The 21,263-nt window shown below is 40.5% G+C and overlaps 1 protein-coding gene across 1 annotated transcript; it reads right to left on the reverse strand.

Annotated features, from left to right (window-relative positions):
• Positions 1–2,405: 2,405 nt before the first annotated feature.
• WDR75 (WD repeat domain 75) lies at positions 2,406–19,248 on the reverse strand. The gene is made up of 21 exons (XM_001233407.7): positions 19,090–19,248; positions 18,863–18,992; positions 18,504–18,569; positions 18,306–18,399; positions 17,519–17,643; positions 17,021–17,091; positions 16,061–16,177; positions 15,562–15,650; positions 14,355–14,513; positions 14,033–14,092; positions 13,828–13,943; positions 13,198–13,367; positions 12,318–12,481; positions 10,825–11,008; positions 9,040–9,134; positions 8,521–8,616; positions 7,755–7,924; positions 6,812–6,871; positions 5,624–5,764; positions 5,452–5,543; positions 2,406–2,671 (listed from the first exon to the last, which is right to left on the reverse strand). Exons 1-21 carry the CDS (start codon positions 19,239–19,241, stop codon positions 2,464–2,466), a joined length of 2,559 nt encoding a protein of 852 aa, XP_001233408.3. The 5' UTR covers positions 19,242–19,248; the 3' UTR covers positions 2,406–2,463.
• Positions 19,249–21,263: the final 2,015 nt, after the last annotated feature.

Here is a 21,263-nt window from a genome sequence, read left to right on the forward strand (position 1 = left end):
TTCCTGGGTCGTACCTTCTTTCCTAAAACCTGCTCTCATGAAGAAATTAGACAAGTTTATGGCTGTTCTTGCAAGATAAACCTAATTCTTAGCAACACAGATGGATCTGTGTAGGTCAGTAGAGGACAAAGTTCACAGCTCCGGTACTGCAGATATTTCATTATGTGTTTAAATCCTCAATTCTTTAGCTCATTTTGTTTTAGAAGCTAAGAAAAGACTCCCTCTCAGCAGTTCAATGCTGTGATAGCATCAAACAAAGTATTGGCTCTAAATTACAAACTGATGCTATATATGAAATTTATTTATCTTCCTCATTAGCACAGATGAGGAAGAAGAGGATATGAGGGCAGCTGGGCACTGCTGCAGTGCTGGGTTCTCCCCTCAGCCAGACACCCTGGGAATAGGTTGGCCACCCGTCTCCAGCAGCACAGGGGAGCGGCTCTGTGTCTGCGTGAGAAAGGAGTGGGATTTTGCATGTTTAGCATGGGAACATCATCTCCTGAACACACAAAAAGCTCTTGAAAAGCCCTCTGTTGTTCTCAGGGGAATTTGGCTGCAGCTCAGTTACCACCTTCAACAATGCATTTGTGTATCATCCGGGATAGTTCAAAGCCGTATTTCTTCTCCTGGTGTAGCTGAGTGCAAGGCAATGGAAGCTTGCGCCGGCACAGGGCTGGCAGTGATGCAGGAACAGAAACGAGCAGAGGATGCTAGCTCGAAGGTGGGAAAGCTTCTGTCCATGGCAGCCATTCAAAACATCTTAGAAACCTGTAACCTCAGAAACTGCTGAGCAGCACATTCCCCAAGCTGTGGTAACTTCCTTACGCCCACATCTTGCTATTTACCTAAAGGGCTTCAGTCAGTATAAGTAACTTTTTCTTAACGTAAGTAGCTGGACTACATGCAGTTGGAACCAATCTGTTTAAAGCAGCATTTAAGAATTTAGTACTTGCTGTGTTTTTTTTGTGCCCTCGGGGTGTAAAGTCAAACTGGGCTTTGTCAACAACTTTGAAGAGTCTGGATTTTGTACTGCACAGCTTTACAGTACCACAAACAGTGCCCCCAGAGAAGTACCAGAGGAGCGTTATTGTGCTTCTCAGGGCCTAATGGAAAGTAAAACTGAAAGGCTGAGGAGCTTTTTTATCCCCTAGTTGCTGTTGTTTCAAGGAAACTTAGCAGCATACTGCCTGCTTCTACATTTTAAAGATTATTAACAAAGATGTTTACAATGAAAATGGGAAAGGAAATATATTTTGCAGAGGAAAACACTACTTTTGTGAGAAAAATCATTGGAATAGATATGCATTGAAAGATTAGAATCTGTCTTTATCAACTGCTTGATACAGATGCAAATGATTGCTCGTAGTAAATAGTGCTGATCAAACAGCTACATTCATGTTAAAGTAAGGAAAATAATCCTTACACCGAAATCAGCATACTGTCCTTTCCTTGATGCTTGATAAAGAATTAGTGTTGTCCACGTGTATGGACATGTATGGAAGTGATAGCTTTTATCCAAAAAAAGTTGCCATTACCTTTCTATTTCTGGTGTTAGAAAAGAAGATGAAGTGTTGTTCACTTTATTCTTCAAAGCAGTACTGAAGGCAGTAGATAAGGGAGAGCATCACTTCTACTGCTGAAGAATACTTGAAGCACCGTTCCTGCTTCCAGCCGTTAATCTGAGTATTTTTAGCAAAACTTTGTTTCTCCAGAGCTCCTCGTGATTAACCCAACTTCCAGCAGCTTGCTGTTATATTGCAATAGGACTGGATACTATATCCATGTTTAGCCCCACACCATAGAAGTTGCAGCTCCAGTGTGAGAGGCTCTGTAGTACGGTGGTCAGGAGATGCATCTTCTTCCAAGGTATGCAAACTTCTTGATGATGGGAATATAGTTTCATTACAGCCAAATACACACTACTACTCTATAAACACCAGTAAACATGTTAAGACCACAAAACATGAGGTAAATACATTCTAGACTCAGATATTAAATCACCTGTCAACCATTTCAGAAGCAGAGGAACCTCTAAGGAGGAGACTTGTTACTTACCCATACACAGCACTTGGAAGACCTATCCCAGACTGCCCTACCAGATCTTGAATTAAGTAGTCCATAAACTCAAGTTGTTTGCTGCTCTTACTTGGGCCTCAGTGGCCTGGTGTCAGCTGGGGATATTTGGTAACAGATCAGAAGTCACATAATAAATTCAGTTTTGCTAGTAGCCTTTTAAATGCACTTGCAAGGGGAATAATACAGGTTAAACATTTTCTAAGCTCAGAGAGAATCAGTAATGAAGCTAAGATCAGAGCCATTTTTTCACAACTTGAATCTCTCCCCTCAGTTCTCTTTTCTTAGGGCAGTAAAGGTTGCTAAAATTCATGGCCAAAGGACTTAAAAGATTTTTGGAAGAATATTTAATCCACAAAGCTTCAACTTACACTATTAAAAAAAGATTGTTTAGAAAACTGATATCCAACTGTAGTCCACTTTTCTTATTTTTCGTAGTTCTTTTTCCTCAGATTTAGACAGTCTATGTGTTGTCTCTCCTAGTGATTCCAGAGGCATTTTATCTTCTTGTTTCATTTCAGTAACAGAGTTTTCCTCATCTGAATCATCCTCTGCTTCTTCACTTTCCATTTCTACTTCATCGGGAGTTTCTTCAGTGCTGCATAAGGATATGATTGCAAACAACCAATGAAGTTAATGGATAGTTGTGATACTACGCAGTAAGTTATTACAAAAATAACTTCAAGCAAGCACTGGATTTTTTCTTTTTAAATCTCAGACTTCTGAGGAACCACTGTACTTCTCTTGCCACCTCAATTACAAGCCATTTTTCAGATAGCTATCTTCTGCATTAAGTAAACTTACCAAATCTACATTTTTTTTTCCTCTAAACAACTATAACAAAGATACCATCAGAACATGCAGGTTAGGATTATGTAAAACGTTCTAATTTCAAACCTCCATAGCATTGAAAGCAGAGAATAAACCAGCAGATGAGACAACAAATAAGAAGGCCAGTTTCTTTCAGACCTGAAAAAGGTCATTTGGATTTTAAAATTACTACAGTGCCTGCATGTTCTTAGGAAGTATTTATTTATTTTTGAATACAGAGTGGTTTTTGAAGCAGCAGTTCCCTTCTGACTCAGCATACTCAAAAGAATTATACAGAAAACTTACCATTAGCAATGTGGTAATTTTATACCACTTGTTCAAATGTCTGTTACTTAAGTCTTATTTTAGATATCATTAAGACTGTTCTACATGATAGAAGAGCACTCCTAAAAACCATCTGTTCTAATAGAGACTCATGTACCATGTGTGAAATCTACACTTAAGGTACACATATATAATACATTAAAATTATACTTAAATGGACAAGAGAAACATTAATAAGGAAATTATTATACACAGCTATATACAGCTGCCAAACCCTCCAGTCCTTATACTTGTATGAAACTTCAAATGCACAGCCATACTAATCACCAGTGTCAAAATACGAGCTCTAGAGCAGCAAATATTTACACAGGCCACCAAACTCCTAAATTCTTCAGTACTGAAACTGCATGCAAATTTCTATATAATCTTTGTATGTGATGTTTACCACTTTTGTTGATGTTGCAGAAGTTTTACTTGAGTAATCTCGTAAGAAAGCTAGCAATACCAGCTAACACATCACAGCAGAACAGATTACACTGTTGTGGTCGCAGAAAACAATGTACGTGTAAAACATAATCAAACCAGCATTTCTTCTGGCTAGGTTTTGCCTTTGTGAACCATCCTTTCATTGGTCTTTGCAAATTTAGGATGGCAGCTGATACCGATGACATATTTATCTTAAGCTTGGTAGAGGATTGAGAAACACTTTAAAGACTAGGTTGTACAAGAAAATAACAAAACCATCTAGTTGGCTTCAGTCTAAGTGGCAAGATACTAAGGTAGCCTTATATTAAGATTAATAACCTTCGTGTTTGCATCCATTTTCTAAAACCTTATGTTGATACCAAAGGAGCAGGCATCCACACATTTTAAGTACTTATCAAATCCCTCCACAAAATTAGGATCAACGCACTGTCAGACAAGCTTGCCTGTTCTCACAGTCTTATTTTGTAGTTTCATTAGGAATGCAATTTAAATTCTAAGCAAACTGTTAAGTGTAGACCTTAAAATTAGAACTAGTATTATTCAACATCTTCACTACAACATGGACAGCGGGAATGAATGGACTCTAGGCAAATTTGCAGTCAACACTAAGTTGAGCAGGGTTGACATCCTGGAGGGAAGGGAAGCCATCAAGAGAAATCTCAACTGACTTAAAAGCTGGGCCCACGTAAACCTCATACAGTTCAATAAGGCCACCTGACGTAGAGCGATCGCAGACATGAGTACAGGCTGGGCAGAAAATGCACAAAGAGCAGCACTCTAGAGGAGGACTTGGGAGTCATCAATGAATGAAAAACCAGTTATGAGATGATAATGTGCACTTGCAGCCTGGAAGGCCAACTGTATCCTGGGCTACATCAAAATATGTGTGACCAGCAGGGAAGGAGATATATGTCTCCCTCTACTCTGTTCTCATGAGACTCCATGTGCAGTACTGCATCTGGGTCTGGGAACCCCAGCATGTGAAGGGCATGGACCTGTCAGAATGAATCCAGAGGAAGCCATGAAAATGATCAGAGGGCTGGAAAAACCTCTCTTATGGATAAAGGTTGAAGGAGATGGGCTTGTTCATCCTGGAGAAGAGAAGGCTTTGGGGATACCTCAATGCAGTCCTCCAGTACTTGAGGGGAGCTAATAAACAGGAGGGGGAATAAGTTTTCCCACAATCTGATAATGTTAAGGGGGAATGGCTTTAAACTAAAAGATTTAGATTAGATGTCAGGTGGTTCTTCTTCACTCAGACAGTGGTGAGACACTGGCACAGACTGCCCAGAGAAGTTGTTGATGCCCAATCCCTGGAAATGTACAGGACCAGATTGGATGGGGCCGTGGGCAGCCTGACCTGGTGAGTGGCAGCCCTGCCCACAGCAGCAGGGTTGGAACTAAATGATTTTTAAGGTTCCTTTCAACTCAAGCCATTCTAGGCTTCCACAATCCTTACCTGGAAATAAAGTAAAATTTATAAAGAACATTTGAGTATCAAAATATATATTTTGCTTAAAATTACACTATGCCAAATGACAGGAAAACTAACAACAGCAATGAAAAAGCTAATATGTTAAGCAGCTACTCTTGCATATCTCCCTCAATTTTTGTTTTTTTTTTTTTGCCACTAAAATGTTGCCTCTGTCAAGTATTCCACCCACCTATATTAACAGAATTAAGCACGAGTTAAGTGCAGAGTTAAGTACGCTGGCAAACCAGTCCTATGCTTTAAATAAGGATGTATTTCATCTCAAGTACCTTAAATAATGGAATAATTCCTCCAGTTTTTCTTACCTTTTGTTCTCTTTGGAGACAAGCAAAGAATTAATAAATATGGGACACAGGAAGGAAGCAGATGGCAAAACGTGTGCTGGTGTGTGCAGGAGCTGAAGAGATATAAAATAGGCTTCATGAAAGCTTCTGCTTGCTATTATTTTGCTTATACTCTTACTATAATTACTCCTACCTCTTTGACAGCAGGGGAATCTTGCTCATGGTGATGGTGAACGATTTTTCCAAGGTCTACATCCCCCTGTGATTGTTGATGTCTGTGCTTTCCCAACAGCAAGCTAAATGGGGTCACAGGAAGACTTTCTTCTACTGCCAGCTTGAATAAAAAAACCACAACTTGTAATTGAAAGAGGAAAAAGTTTGAACTAGAACTTAGTAACACAGATTCAAGTTCTATCTCATTTTCAGTTACCAAAATTCAAGTAGAATTTAGAATCAACCTAAGTGACAAAGTTCAATGCTCAGGTTTAACTCAGCTGAGCCATATGAGGTGGCTCTTTGTACTCATTCTCTCTCAGGCATCCTTTCCAACAAATTCCTCACAGAGATAATAGAACTCTCTAGAATCTGGATTTTTGCTCTTCTAGAAGAATACCACATGCTAGTTCACTGATACACCAATTAACTTCCAAAACCAGAAGTTGGTGCACGTGCCAGAAAAAAAATGGAATACGGCTTTCATATGCCATTTCTGACTAAAAGATCATTTATACCCCAGTATCTGTTGAATGATCCAATTGTGTATCTCGATGTAGAACATGGTAACTTCCCTTCTGGCATCTTTCTAGATCAGCACCCCGCACAAAGAAACTGATTGCTTATAACCACATTCCAATTGAATTTTATCTAAGGAAGGTATTAGCTTCTATTTTCATCCACCAACCAGTCAATCAAGTGCAACTGTTTTATTCCTCTCACAAGGCATGGAGCAATTCTTCCGTGTGAATTTAAAAGGCTTAATTTCCCACACTACCTCTCCATGTAAGTACATACTGAAACAATTTTGAAGATTTTTCCCACTAATAAATCAAAATGGACTGACAACAGTTCCATCATCACTACAAAATACCAAACGTGCCATACTCTAGATTCCAAGCATTAAAGAAACCAAAATAAAGAGCTTATTTTAGATCAGGGAAATAAGAAAGTAAGGGTGTAGCTTAGTAATACCTCATTTTTTAAAGATTTTATAAACAGTACTTCTGCCAAAAAGTAAGGAAGTACTGTCCGTTCAGATAACTGCCTGTGACTTCATGCCAGGATACGGTGAGTCTTTTTGTGATGAAATGGAATTTGACAATTAAACACCAAGAGAATTTGGACCTGCTCCGCCCACCCCTAAAGGAACTTTCACAGAAGTTACCTGTTTGCTTGACAGTGTAAGTCTTTCTTGTGCAGACTTCGTGCTAACTGTCATCAGCTCCTAAAGTAAAGAATGATGAAGCAGAATTAAAATATGTGAAACTGCTTTCTGTATTCCAGTACCTTGTCTACAGAAGTTTGGCCCCAAAGCTTTTGTTGGTCAAGCAGAAGAAGCAAACATATATTTATTTTAGAAAGAACCCAAAGGAAGCATGAATGGATCTAAAGGCTCTGGATAACCTTTCTGGGTGGAATAGAAAGCAAACAAACAATCACCCAAATAAATCAGATATAAGTGATTATCATACGAACCATTTGCATAACAAGCAATACTACAGCTTCTACACATTTAAGTTAAACAGTATAATGCTAGAGCGGGATGATAATAGCCAGGTAGCAAAGTCTCTGGCTACAGCAAATGAGAACAAGCCCAAATGCAGCAGCCACACATGCAAAAATGAACAAAAAGAGCTGCTTACCTTTGGAAGGCCTCAGGTAGGCAGGGATCTCCAGCAAGAGATGCCCTCACCTCCACTGCCAGCCCTTAAATGAGGTCTGGGAAGGGGGGGATCCTGGCTCCACCCCTCCCAGTCACTCAGGAGCACTGCTTACAACTGAGCTCCCCTGGGTTGGCCCTGCCTTCCTACCAGGTGCTCAGTCACTGCTTCAGGCCATAACTTAGCATTTCCACTACAAAGATAATAGGCAGCATTCCTGTATGCACAAAGCAGCAGATACTATGACAAGCAGATAACCAGTAAATAATCAATTTTGAAGTTAAGCTATTTTAGTATTGGGAAGCTTCTACTGAAGAATTAAGTATAGCTTTGCTCCTTTGAAATTATTAAAGGAAATTCTTACACTCGGCAGCAGTTGAGTACCAATCCACATTTAGAACATTTCCTCCCCAAGAACCACCTTCCCCACCAGTGGGTATTTCTTACTTGTGTATCCGTAAGAAAAAACAGCTGGGATCTTCTTAGCCAAAGGTATTTTTCTGATCCAATTGTTTCAGGTACATCTCTTGGAACAAAGGCAGCAAACTGGATCCTTTCCTTACAAAACTTCCTCTGGATACAGATAGGCCGTGCCTCATTTGGCTTAAATACAAACACTGCAAATACAAGAACATCTTTCCTTTAAATCATGGAATTCTTACCTTTCTGGATATCTGTCCAAGCACTGCGTGTCACAGCCAGCAAGTGCTGGCCAGGACTGCCTTTAAACAGGAATTATACTTAGATACACTCAAGACATAATTTATGGTACTTTTCACAGTATTCCCATCCAAAGAATACAGTTGAAAATAAACTTTTCTGTATAACAGTAGCTCTGGAAAGATTTAGCTTAACTTATATCGCAAGTCTAATACGTAGCTATATAGTTCAACCACGATTTTGTGTTTAGAAGTGAGGGTTGAGACCACACGAGACCCTCATCCAGAGGAGGGTTAATCTTATGCTATGTTCTGTACTGAAAACTAACTATTGGAAGAAAAGATGGGGAGCGTGTTGTTTAAATATTGGAATTTACCTCTATTTAATTGCTACTGCAAAACATTGCTCAGTTTTCCGTGGGTCGGCCACAGACTCAGGTCTGTCTAATGGCTTTTATGGAGCTGAATTCTAAGAAAATCTTTTATATAAATTATGCTTTCCCAGTTTTTAAGTTCCACTGACTACTACTTGTCAAAAAAGCCTTTGTACTCACAGCTGGACTCTTTAAAGAGCCAGGAGACAGCAGCAATATGTTCTGAAAGGGGATCAGGTTGCAGAACGACGACGTTGAGGTGAGCACTCCATTCCACTGAAAAGCAAATACAGCAATAGCCAGATGTGAAAAGAAAGAATTCTGTTCAGGGGCTTTGCCAAATAAAACGTGAAATGCAAAAGACCCACAAGGTTTAACCTCTGCAAAAGGCATACAACTTCAGTTATTCCCAGATTAATAAAAACCCACAAACATTATCAACTATCTGTAAAAATGAAGGAAGTACCAGCTGTTATTGTGTTGCCAATCATCTAAAATAGAATTTACTATGCAGATGCATGCTAAGCACATGCACACTGGGCAAGATACTATCTATACTCAGGTACAAAAGACAACTCCACACGACATTTGGTAGGGGGTCAATCTAGGATCAAACCAGAATTATTTTAAGGTATCACAGTATAATCAAAGGTTAAACATCATCACTTTCACTCTAGCACGTGTTTAAGCTTATCTTACATGCACAACTGAGCAGGTTCCAGCAACACAGAAAGCCATGGTCAGTGGCACCAATCAGGTATTTGGAACATGTTAGTCTCCCAAAGCAGATGCTCCTACAGAAGTAAGAGGTCAAAATAAGTTAATGACCTTTAACTTTTGTTTTTGTTTCTCTACATAGTTTTGATTCACAAGTCACAAAAACATTCATTAATGATTTAGTTCTGATATTTAATCAGGAAAAATTGGCATTTTGCTTTCACCTCTAGTAGCAGGGAGCTTACACACACAGCTACCAGACATGGATCTGGGAGATTTTAAGTACACATGAATCTGTAAGGAGTATAGAGAATTTGGAACTGTTCATACAACATTCTGACTTTAAGCAGCAATTTTAAACTCATAAGTAACAAACCTTTAATTACTACAAAGTGCTAACATTGGGGTTGAGGAAAAAAAACCCTCTAGGATGTCTAGCATTGTGCTAAGCACTAGAAGAAGGAAAGTAGTAATAAATAAATGTTATCAGTTATATTCTCATAGGTTACTCTGACTGAAGAAAATACCTGATCTGTTTTCAGTCACTTTCTTTTTCTTGTTTGAGAACAGAAGAACAGATTTCTAAAGCTACATGAGAATGCTTTCAAAAAGGCAAATAAAGAAATCCTCTCCTTTAAAGCACAGCCATTTGAACTTACATACTTATCAGTCACTTAATATAGTAAATATAGTACCTTATCTCATTTTAATATAGCATATAGTGAAGGCTTCAAAAGGAAAAACTCTCAAAGGAAAAGCTTGCCACTGTACCAAGCTGTCAAGAGAAGCATTTCCCTCAGATACAATGGATAGCTAACACGCTCTCATGATAGTCCTGCAGACCCATTTTAGAATCATACTTTTCTATTTCTTAGAGAACCAGTATGAACAAAATGGACTTGTTCCAAAACATAAAAGCAAGAAATCTCCATTTTTCAGCAATGCTTTATTTCAGAGTCTTTAAAACACTGCAAACATGCAATGTTTTGCTTTTCATTTTAGATGTTTCCTAGATATTTGAAACCTTCCACATTAGTCCAGCAACAGTGTAGAGAAATAGCTAGAAAAGAACTGAAAGAGAATGCTACCATTCATTGGTAGCATCTTCCTCATTCTGAATTTGTTTGGATAGAGATCTGGCACAGAGCTTAAGTACATGAAGCAACTAGGTCACCTACTGGCCTATTTTTCTAAGACAATTGCTAAAATAGATACTTCACCTGGATCAAAAACCACTCTAATATTCGCACAGCCCTAGAAAGCTTATATTGACGTTGTCCTATTCTTTGCATCTCTACCTTTTTTCCTTGCCACAGACCTATGCCATTCTTCATTATCTTTGTACAACAAAATGGTCTCTAGACTTTCTGGATATCTTTTCTTGTTGCAGCACCCAATAGAACATGCTGGAATGGTCTGTCAGGCAAACACACACTGTCCAGCAAAGACTAGCAGCAGTCAAGATACATGCCTCATAACACAGACAATAATGTCAGTATGACTTCAAAGTTTACTGATAGAACTCCTGTTTGAATTCAAGAATAAAGCACTAACAAGAATAAAATACTAACTTTTTAAGTTTATACTTTCAGTACTTTGATTGATCTCCACATTAATGGGGAACTTTTAATTATGCTTTTTTATATATCAACTCAGACGATTAACTCAATGCTTATATGAATATATTCAATCTTGAAATACTAAAATTTGATTCTTTCTGTTCTGAGAAGTTCAAGTAAGAAAGAATAAGCCAGATGAAAGACATACCTTATTTTTCCAGGTGGATGGCAAAACGTACACTTCAGATCCCAAGTACTAGAATCCCATACAGTGACAGTCTCCTCAAAGCTAACAGCAAGCAAAGAGCCATCTTCTGAGAAACAGCAGTTGGTAGCCTGGTAGCTGTGGTAGCTGCCTACGAAGTCACAGCTCCAACTCAAACTCTGCTGCGCTGCATTGAATAATCAAATCAATTACATTCACATCTATACGTGAAGACAGAAGAATTCAAATACTTGTGCTGTAAAACTGGCCCAAGAGCAAGCAAATTTTCTTTCAGAAGGCATAAATTTTTGTTAAGCACAGAGAATCTACAAGAAGCATCTAATAGGTTTTCCATTTGCCCTCAGTTTTGCATCTCAACAGTGAATCCCATGACTGATACGGTACAGTGTAGGCGTTTATTTAGCCAACAAACAGGCAAACATTAGATTAAAAAAGATACTCGAGTACTCCAGTTCAACATCTAGTGCCCTTAAATACCTTATTCTTCCAAAACTGTAGCAAGAACATGAGCATTCCTGGAAGTTTGAACATGGGTTGCATCTGACTCCAAAAAAGCTTGTGGTTCATTTACATAAAGCTTCAGGATAACAAAGCGACCTGTCAGTAAGCTTTCTCATCTTGTTTAACCTGCCAGCTTGTCCTACTGAGGTACTTTTCCTACAGTAGATAATTACTATAAAATAACAGAAACAAAGGGATGCACTTACAATCGAACACGCATTTTCCAGTATTAATAAAACTTGTAGAGCCTGCCTTTATAACTCATGAATAGGATGAGGAAAGAGAGGAAAATAAGTTCAGCCCATATTAAGATGTCCTTCGTATTTATGTAAAAGCTATGAGTCCGCGGTGAAAAGACCTACACGGCCAGTTCACTTCTTTAACGGCACAGCGCCATCTAGCGGCACATGGAGTGATTTGCTACGAATAAAAATGCTCTACATATTAACTAATTAGCTCATTATTTGCTGCAAAAAAAGCTGCGGCATGTCAAATCTTTCCACCTACACATTCCTCTCCTTCCTTGGACAAATACAAGGGAATTCAACATTAATCTGTACTGTTAAGCGTGTCATGGAACATAACTCAGTCCTGTATCCTGCTTCTGTGAGCAGAATTTTAAAAGACCATACCCACACCCACAGAAAAAGAAAATCCAGTTTCCTAGAGTGGAGAAATCATTCTAAAAACAACCCTTTAAATAATGAACATAGGCTGCCATGCCCTTCTGCAGCGAGATCTGTAAAGTCTTTATATGGAGGTTCCTTACACTGCAAATTCTCATATTGCAAAACTATGGCAGAAGTCCATGGCAGAGGATTCTCAGAAGAATGCAATACTCCATGCAATTGCAGAAATAAATAAGTGGATGGGGATAGATTATCTAGTTTTGAAAGGATAAACTTAGGGTCAGCATTTCCAGAGTGTGTTATAAGGTGACAAATAAGAGCATATTATGCTGTGACCATACATACCCTCTGGATCTGTGTCTTCTAGTATCACCCAGACCTTAAACACACAGTCTCTCCCAGTTGTTACCAGCATCAGAGAGTCATCTTCCATTTCATCCGTGTCACGGAAGCACATAGCCGTTATGTGATCCTCATGAGGCATACTTATTCTAGTATTCAGTTTAAAGCTACAGAAAACGAATCAAAGAAACTTCTAGTTAGATAGCTAAAGGGGTGTTGCATTTACAGACCCATTATCTCTATTTAGTTTCACACCTCTATAGATGGGATCTCAGCAGCCAAATCACTTAAATTAACACCACTCTGAAGTATTCAGCCTGAAATCAGGGCAACCTTCTCTGTATTTAGTTATCAGTCACACTTCTACTACTAGACAAGTCAGCAGTATTTTGCTTTGTTTTCTCTTTAAGAAGATAACTTTTAGACTAAAAAAAAAATTTTAATAAATAAGAAGTTGGGAGAAATGTATTAACCAGAGACACATTAGCTAAAACACCCCAAAAGTAGTAATTTTATATAACCTAAAGGGACTGATCAATTAACAAAGGATTTGAGAGGGGTTGTAAAACCAAATAAGCTGTAGATCCATTCCATCCAGTCCACTATTTTAACATCAAATAAACACAAGAATTAAAGCCCCCAAATAACCTGCGTAATTAATATAAGCAAATAAAATTCAGAGCAAGTATTCACAGTTGCAGATTCTTTCATTTGTGGTATGTTTCAAATGGGTATGACATACATGGTAATCCCCTCCTCGGGTCTTCTCTATAACGTTATCAGTTAATTTGGAAAACCTTGTCTTTTCAAGACAAAGCTTGTATAGGCATTTGCACAATACTTAAGATACAGACCTCACACCTAGAGGGCCAGCTCTAATTACCTTTGTGTTTCCTCATCAAAGAACCACAGCTTCAACTGTAACTCAAGGTCAGTTTCTTCTCTCTCTTCTACTGTTGCTAACCACTTGCCTTGTGCACTAAATGCAACTCTTACCAAGTCAGATTGGTTTAAACCTGCTTGATGGATGTATTCTTGTTGAACAATATCCAACTGCAAAACAAAACGAAGTGTCAAAGTTCAAGTGCAGACTTGGAGATACCTTTCACAAAACAAAGGAGAAAGCATGCCCTGAAAGCACTGATTAGAATTGAGTGGGCTGTGGTATAGAAAAAAAATACCAACAACTTGGGAAAAGCATTACTGGGGCACATAAATACCATAATAACATTAAGAAGATATCGCAGGCAGATTTTAATTACAGATTTTACATTTAACTTGCACGAGGAATAGGACATTAGTAGGTGAATAATTCTTACCAAACAAGGTTTACCTATGCTTACATGTAATAGAAGATTCTAACAAAGCAAAAAAAAAAAATCTCAGGCTGAAATTCAGTCCCATAGTACAGCTGATGGCTTTTTCTTGTTTGCCATATACAGTCTTCAAAGAAATTCTGATGTATAAGTTGAACAAAGAAATGAGAAGGTTAGCCCAGTCCTGTCCAACTTACACTGTATAGCTGTTTGTCACTTTGGAGACAATAGAACTGCAAGTGGCCAGGCTCACCATTCAGGACCAAAGCTTTCGTTCTAGGATCAACCACTAGACCTGTCTTGACATCCCTGGCTGGGAATAAAAACAAGATGACAAATGACCAATGATTGGAGGTGACACATTCCACACCATGAGTGGAAAATAAACTTCAGTGCACATACCTTTAATTAGCCCTTGAATAGTTTTGGAAAATCTCAGGTTGCTGTTTATTATTGTAATTCCTGAAAAGAAAAGCATATAAAGTCTTTCAAAAAGCCTTCACAAAGTAACCACATCTATGGTGGGGAAGGGACCTCAATTATCTCTACTTAATCCTATACATACATACATACATACATATATATACACATGGAAAGCCAAGCTACAAGCAGTTCTCAGACAAATCTGCAGAACTAATGAAAGAGCAAAAGACTGCATTAAGTATCTGTCTGTATGCAGCACCTAGTTAATTCAACTGAAGCGGTACTTAAAATATTGGCATACTGTTGTCCGTATGTGAGGTGCAATAGAAAGTGCCATCAGATGAAATGGAGACATATTCAATAGCAGATCCCAAGCGAGGAAGGAAATCCCTCTTGCAGTCTGATCCACAATGCCATTGAACTAAAACAGATTCAACTCCTCCACTCAGCAAGCTGGTTCCTTTTCAGATAATAAACACGCAGTTAGAGGTTTTGTTGTAAAAATATCATCAGCATATATGTTACAATGACACACACACACAGATTTCTGAAAAACCTTTCTTAAACTGTCACATACAGATCAATCGTTCTTCATATCTAGCCTGGACAATACACATGGGTACATTTCTTGTTATCCCATGTAAAACTGATACAGAAATTTAAACAAATAGCAAGAACTTCTGCCTACAGTAAAATTTAAAAAATGCTTTGGTAATATTAAATCCCATTACTTTTGAATCTGTTGAGTACTTGTGTTAGAATAGAGCTTATTTGTTTTCCTTCTACAAGATGTATTTTGCAGTAAGAAGTATGCTAAGGAATACATTCATGTGAAAACTAACTGGATTTTTCCACTAGGTTTAAGCTCAATCAAGCCTGACTTGATTTATTTGGATTCAGATAGACTCTGGCAAGGACTCACGGGTATTGCTGGTGAAAGGGAAGAAGATGGTAGGCAGGGTGGAAGATAGTAAGACAGGTTAGAATTTACATTCTGTCAAGGGGCAGTGTAATGCTATAATGGGATGATAATAGCAGGGTGGCAAAGTCTCTGGCTACAGTAAATGAGAACAAGTCCAAATGCAGCAGCCACACATGCAAAAATGAACAAAAAGAGCTGCTTACCTTTGGAAGGCCTCAGGTAGGCAGGGATCTCCAGCAAGAGATGCCCTCACCTCCACTGCCAGCCCTTAAATGAGGTCTGGGAAGGGGGGGATCCTGGCTCCACCCCTCCCAGTCACTCAGGAGCACTGCTTACAACTGAGCTCCCCTGGGTTGGCCCTGCCTTCCTACCAGGTGCTCAGTCACTGCTTCAGACTGAACATTTCCACTACAGGCAGATATTTGACATTATGAATGTCAATCAAAGTGGTATAAAGCTGCTCTCACTCATTTCAGATCCTTCCTGGACATACCTAGAATACTAACTGTTAGTAAGTGGATTACCTTGAACTTCGGTTGATTTCTCTGTTCCTAACTCTTTGACTTGTAAAGACTTTTGTACTCACCTTCTAAAGAAAAAGCAAGATCCAGGACTTTATCATGATGCCAGTGCAGTGTAGAGAATGTGTACTCTTTTTTGTGGTTGAAATTCCTCCTGTGGAGATGGAAGAGAATGGTTCTTTAAATGCAGACATTGACAAGAGAGCAAACAAATAGGAATAGTGAATACCTTCCTTTTCTCTAACCTCTTGGACTATAGTTTCCTGTATGTGTGTGGTACAAAAGGAAGGAATCATACCAGCAGCTTTCCTGATGCAAGCTGTACTTCACTGCTGCCACTTAGGACTCCAGCCGCCCACAGCTACCTGAACTGCTCTTACCTTTTCAAATACATTTTAAAATAATGGTGTAGCTTAACAGGAATATTTTCCCATTTGACAGTAAACTGAAGCTCTACTCTAAAGGCAACATCAGTATTACAGGCCAAAGGGTTTGCTGTTCTTTGCTTTTTTTGATTTCTCAAAGTCATAATGGTAAGAACTAGACCAATCAAAATAAGCATACCAGAGACGAATCTTTCCATCAGCGTGGCCAGTTGCAATACAATCCTCCTGAGGATGGCAGGCTACGCAAGTAAAGACGTTGTTTCCACCTTTTTTATTTGTTGCTCTTAGAGAAAACCTTCAAAAGTTAGGAAAACAACTTCAATTACACACTACTTGTTTTTTTTTCTTCTTTTAAAAACCAAGCTTCAAATCAACCAACTGATGCAAATGCACATAAGAATAATTCTGAGTAGCAAAATTAAGCGCCTCTAAGTTATTATAAACCAACATACATACTCAAAAAAATAGTGATTTATCCCTTTTTTATTTCATTAGATCTCTGATCTCAATCAAGCTGCAAGCCTTTTCTTTGTTCCACCCTCCCTGCCTGCTTTTCCTTGGCCAAACCATCACTTGTTTCAGCCCAGCATCAGGCTAAATATTTATCTGCAAAAAGTAAATACTTGAGCTGAAAAGATAAGCTACCAATACAACTGCTGTGAATACTGTCTGACTCTTTAAAAGAAGCTTCTTATATACCGCCTATATCCACCTGCGCATACATCTCACCAGTTAACATAAATGTTTTTAATATATCAGATTGAAGCAATGCTTGCGTAACTATCAGAAAGATCAACACAATGGAAAGGTGATACAGGAAATGTAATAACAAAGGTACTAGTACAATAGAAAGGTATTATAAGGGAAGGAACAGAGCTCCCCGCTCACCAAAAATCCAGGCTCACAGGGAAAAACTCCACAAAGGAGCAATCTCCAATCAGAGATCTTTCCCCAGTGGTGGTCAGCCCTTAAATAAGGTCTAAGAGAGGTGCAGCCAGGCTCTACCCTTTCCGGTCACACAGCTGAACTGCCTTCACCTGTGCTCCCAGCGCTGACCCGGTCCTTTCCTTGGGTGCTCAATCAGTGGTTCAGGCCTTGACTCAACAGTTCCCATACAACTTGTCATTTTCATTCTTACCTGTTCAATTGTTTCTGTTTAAAGAAATAAACTTGGAGATTAACATCCTTCACTGATGCCACGTATTCACCCTGTCAAAGTAAAACATCGATCAAGAGGTTAGAACATACAGGTTGTGTACTTACATGTGAAAGAACAGTAACAGAAAAAATCGTGTTTCACTACACAGTACTTAAAATTGGAGACAACATAGAAGCTGATGTTAAATGAACCATTTCCTGTTATAAATTGCTTTTTTCTTTAAAGAAAACACAGAACTTACAGATTACGAAGTCATTTGTTTTGTCAAATGGAGGTTAAAAAGCTTGTGCAGAAATCAGAGCGTGCAAATAACAGAATGGGGCCAAAGAAAGGTTCATGAAGTTATGATTTAAAAGAAAAGGTTTGATTAATGAGTCTGAAGTTCTGCTGTACTTCTATAAAAGCACAAATGCTATGTAGATTATTTGAAAAGTAAACAAGCAAAACAAAAGCCAATCCCCCCAAAGGTGAATATACCTCTCTTCCAAATGCAGTACACTTTGGTGACGCATCCACACCCTCCAAAACCACAGACAATTCCTTGGCTTCCATGTCTTGGCCTGCTGCTTTTGTCAGCTTAACTGAGACCAGCTGGAATGTATCTGGCCAAAGGAAAATCTGTTATCAAAAGACTTACAGAAACAACTTTATGCACATTCACTATGAAGGAGACTGGCAACCATTCTACTGTAACACATGAGTACCCTTCACTACTCTTGAACAGAATACTTTTCAAAAAATAGTTGTTTTGGACATTCTAATTGAAACAACAGTATTGAAGATCAAGGCCAAGATAGTTGGTTCCGGTGCAGCTGTGAGCAGAAAGTATGAAACGCTGCATAACATGCTCTGAAGTGACATTAGCAGGAACAGAGGAAGGCCAAGCTACGTTTATGTTTATTTCAGAAAAATTCCAGGAAAAAAACTATCCACACACACTGTTAAATTGAGAGAGGAGCCTCAAATATTCTGCGTACTTAAAGTCACAGTAAGGACTGTGTAAAGACTTATCGCGTCTCCAACATCGTGTGTGTGCACTCTGTGCTTTACAAGTGAGGATAAGCACTCTTCTGGTCAGACACAGAACGCGGAGCGCACAGAACAAAAACAAAACACGATCTACAGAATGCAGAACCGCAGCTGTTCTAACACTCACAGAGTATCAGGACCAAGGCACTAAAGCACCTCGCAGCGTACCGTTCAGTCAGGTGATGCAGCTCAGACTGACCGTAACATTGTAAGGGTGGGACAAATCACAGCGTACCTCTCTCACCACTCTTTGGAATGATAACAAATACGGAGTCCTCAGAGGACGGCAGTGCGTACAGTGCGAGGAGCTGATATCCCACAGTGAACGTCTGGGGGAAAAACACAAGTCCAACCATTACTACACGAGAGCACTTCACTTTCAACAGACCAACATTAACAGCGAGATCTACTCAACAGGAACAGCTCAACGTACTTTAATGAGAATCCCATCTGTGAAGTCCCACAGCTTAATGGTGCCATCGAGGGAAGAAGAATAGAGCTGGAACAAACAACAACCAATAAACAAGAGAGAAGTTACAGCAATACCCCATACTCAGACCTTACATAAAATCCCCGCCTCGTGCTGAAGCACCGACCCACGGCACGGAGATGCAGTGCGGCTCAGTCACCGCAAACAGAGGACACGGAGACGCTCCGTGCTGCCATCGCAAACGATTCCCGCCCACGCGGACACCCGCACAGCGTACCCAGCCGCGCAGCGGCCCAACCCGCGGCCGCCGGCGGTACGGCGCGCCGCCCCTCCCTCGCACGGCCCGCTGCCGCCCGGCCCACCTGCAGGCGGTTGTGCGGCGCGAGCTGCACGCCCGTCACCAGGTCGCTGTGGCCTCGCAGCAGCTGCACCAGCTCCTCGGTGGCAACGCTGTACATCTTCACGAAGTCCCCGGAGGCGCACAGCAAGAACCTGCGAGGGGAGGAAAGCCGTGAGCGCCCCGCGGGGTCGCTCGGACCCGGCCGGCGGTCCGCGAGCCGGAGCCCCGGCCCCCCACCGCTCCGCTTGCCTGGCCCCGACGGAGAACACGGCCCGGGCGCCGTGCATGGCTCTGCCGCCGCATCGCACCACGCGGAGCGCCGCCGGCGCCACCATCTTCCTCGAGCGGAACCGCACGGCCGCCCTTCCGCCGCGGAGCTCCGCCCGCTGCACGCATGGCATTGCGCGCGCACGGCTGCGCGCGCCGCGACCGTTAACAGCTGTGGGTGCGCGCGCCGCGACCGTTAACGGCCGCCTCTGTGTGAGGAGAGGCTGGGTGGGCTTCGCGTCCCCAGCAGCTCCCGCGCAACAGCCGTCTCCGCGTTGAGGGACGAGGGAAGCGATGCTCGCAGCTCACACACAGCCCTCCGAGATGCCTCTGTTGGTGCTGTTGCAGATGTCTGGTATGCGTTTAGTTGGTTGTTAAGCAGCTCGAGGTAAAGCGACGTGTGCGCTCCAACTGGAACACGGGGAGTTCCACACAAACACAAAGAGGAGCGTTGCTGTCAGTGACAGAGCTCAGGAACAGGCTGCCCAGAGGCCGCGGGGTCTCTTCTCTGCAGATATTCAGGCCCATGTGACACCCAGCTATGCGAGCTGCTGCAGGGAACTGCTGTAGCAGGGGATGGACGGGGTGAGCCCAGAGCTCCCCTCCAACCTACACTGCTGCGATTCTATCATGTTTTTGTTATTGAATGTGTGCTACAGCAATGTAACCCTATCATTTTATTAAATTAGTCATAAGCTCTGACGATCCTGAGTAATAAATTACACAGTGCTCCTGAAAACCATTAAACTAAGGTGGCATTTAAGAGGCAGGGGCATAGTCAGGTCAGTGTAATGCATGGTCAGAGCAGCCCTGTATGTGGGCCACATTACTTCACAATTAGTATGACTACATACGAAAAAATTTGTGTATCTGAACTACCAAATGCTGTGGAAAGGATGTAAAAGGTGACAGCATTATCTTCTGGCACGGTGAGGGGAGACCAACTTGTAGTAGTGGAATTGGGGCAACCCTGCACTGAGAGCAGTGACTGCACCCTGGGAGCCCATGTTCCATCCCAGTGGCTCAGTGCTTCTGTCTTCCCTCCTATCCCATGCTTTTTTTTTTTTTTCCTTTTTCTTTTTTTTTTGCACCTTTCTCCTGTTTTTACACTTCACACTGATATTTTTCATCTACTTGGAAGTCTTCCTACTACTATGCTGTGAATAAAGAAATTTGATCCTGAAAGCCTTACCTCTTAAATAAGAGTGGAAGGTTGTGTTGGGTACCCAAGGTCAGGTCTGGCTTCATGAAACCACTGATAGTTTTTTTTTTTTTTAAAGAAAGGAAACTTTGGGAAAATACTAAAGGAAAAAAAAATTTGTGTTCCAAGTTAAAGTGGTTGCCATAAATTCCCTGGTAGTTCTGTAAAAAGTTTTTTGTGTGCTTTTGTTAAATCCGTGTCATCTGGCCTTTTAATTCAATGTCATAACGTGGGTTTTTTTTTTTGTTGTTGTTGTTTTTGTTTTTTTACAAGGCAAAAACCTGGCTTGGTGCACAAATTGATGAATTTAAGCAGGCAGGTGTAAACATCCAGAACAGCTCCTTAGAATGCCTGGCGATCTGAGGAGTAAGAGTTGCTAAAAAGTATCTGGTTTATGGTTTTCAAATGAGCAAGGAGCAAAACGCACCTCAGCTGTTCAGCTGTTCACTGCTCTAATTTTTGTTCCCTTGGTTGAAGTGGGGCCGTTGTGTGGTTTCCTAATTGGTTCAAATTTACATACAGTATATACAATTTGTAGGTATGTCTGTGCAAAGCCAAAGAAATTTGCGCACATTTCTTCCAAAGTAATATTTTGGTTCTGTTGGGAGCTGTGGTGCTTTCAGCACAGTGCTTATTTAGGAGGAGCTGTGACATTCAGAATAGCACGTAACAAGGTAACTAGTTTTAGAGTATGCACTGCAGTGAATCAAGCAAATAGTTGATACAGCGAACTGCCATTTGCATTTAGAATTCCCTGCATGACTGAAAGAGAAATTTTAGATAAACCAACTGGAGGAAATGCCTTTGTTCTGAAACTCTAAATGATGTATGGAGAAGTAATTGTATTTCTGTATCAACTTCGACGAAAACCCTTCCAGGCGAGGAGGGGTTTTCATACTAAACAGATGCTGCTAGTTTGCTCTACCTACTGTGTCTAGATTATACATTTGTTCAC

This window comes from Gallus gallus, chromosome 7 (genome assembly GCF_016699485.2).
Source record: "Gallus gallus isolate bGalGal1 chromosome 7, bGalGal1.mat.broiler.GRCg7b, whole genome shotgun sequence".
NCBI lineage: Eukaryota > Metazoa > Chordata > Aves > Galliformes > Phasianidae > Gallus > Gallus gallus.

What these genes read in the sequence shown, in the direction of transcription:
- WDR75 (XM_001233407.7), bottom strand. Translation starts at nt 19,241, where the DNA reads ATGCCATGCGTGCAGCGGGCGGAGCTCCGCGGCGGAAGGGCGGCCGTG. An exon ending in GTACTGCATTTGGAAGAGAG is followed by an intron (nt 17,092 to 17,518) that starts GTATATTCACCT and finishes TTACTTTGACAG; the next exon opens with GGTGAATACGTGGCATCAGT. An exon ending in TTACACTGTCAAGCAAACAG is followed by an intron (nt 5,765 to 6,811) that starts GTAACTTCTGTG and finishes TTTTTATTCAAG; the next exon opens with CTGGCAGTAGAAGAAAGTCT.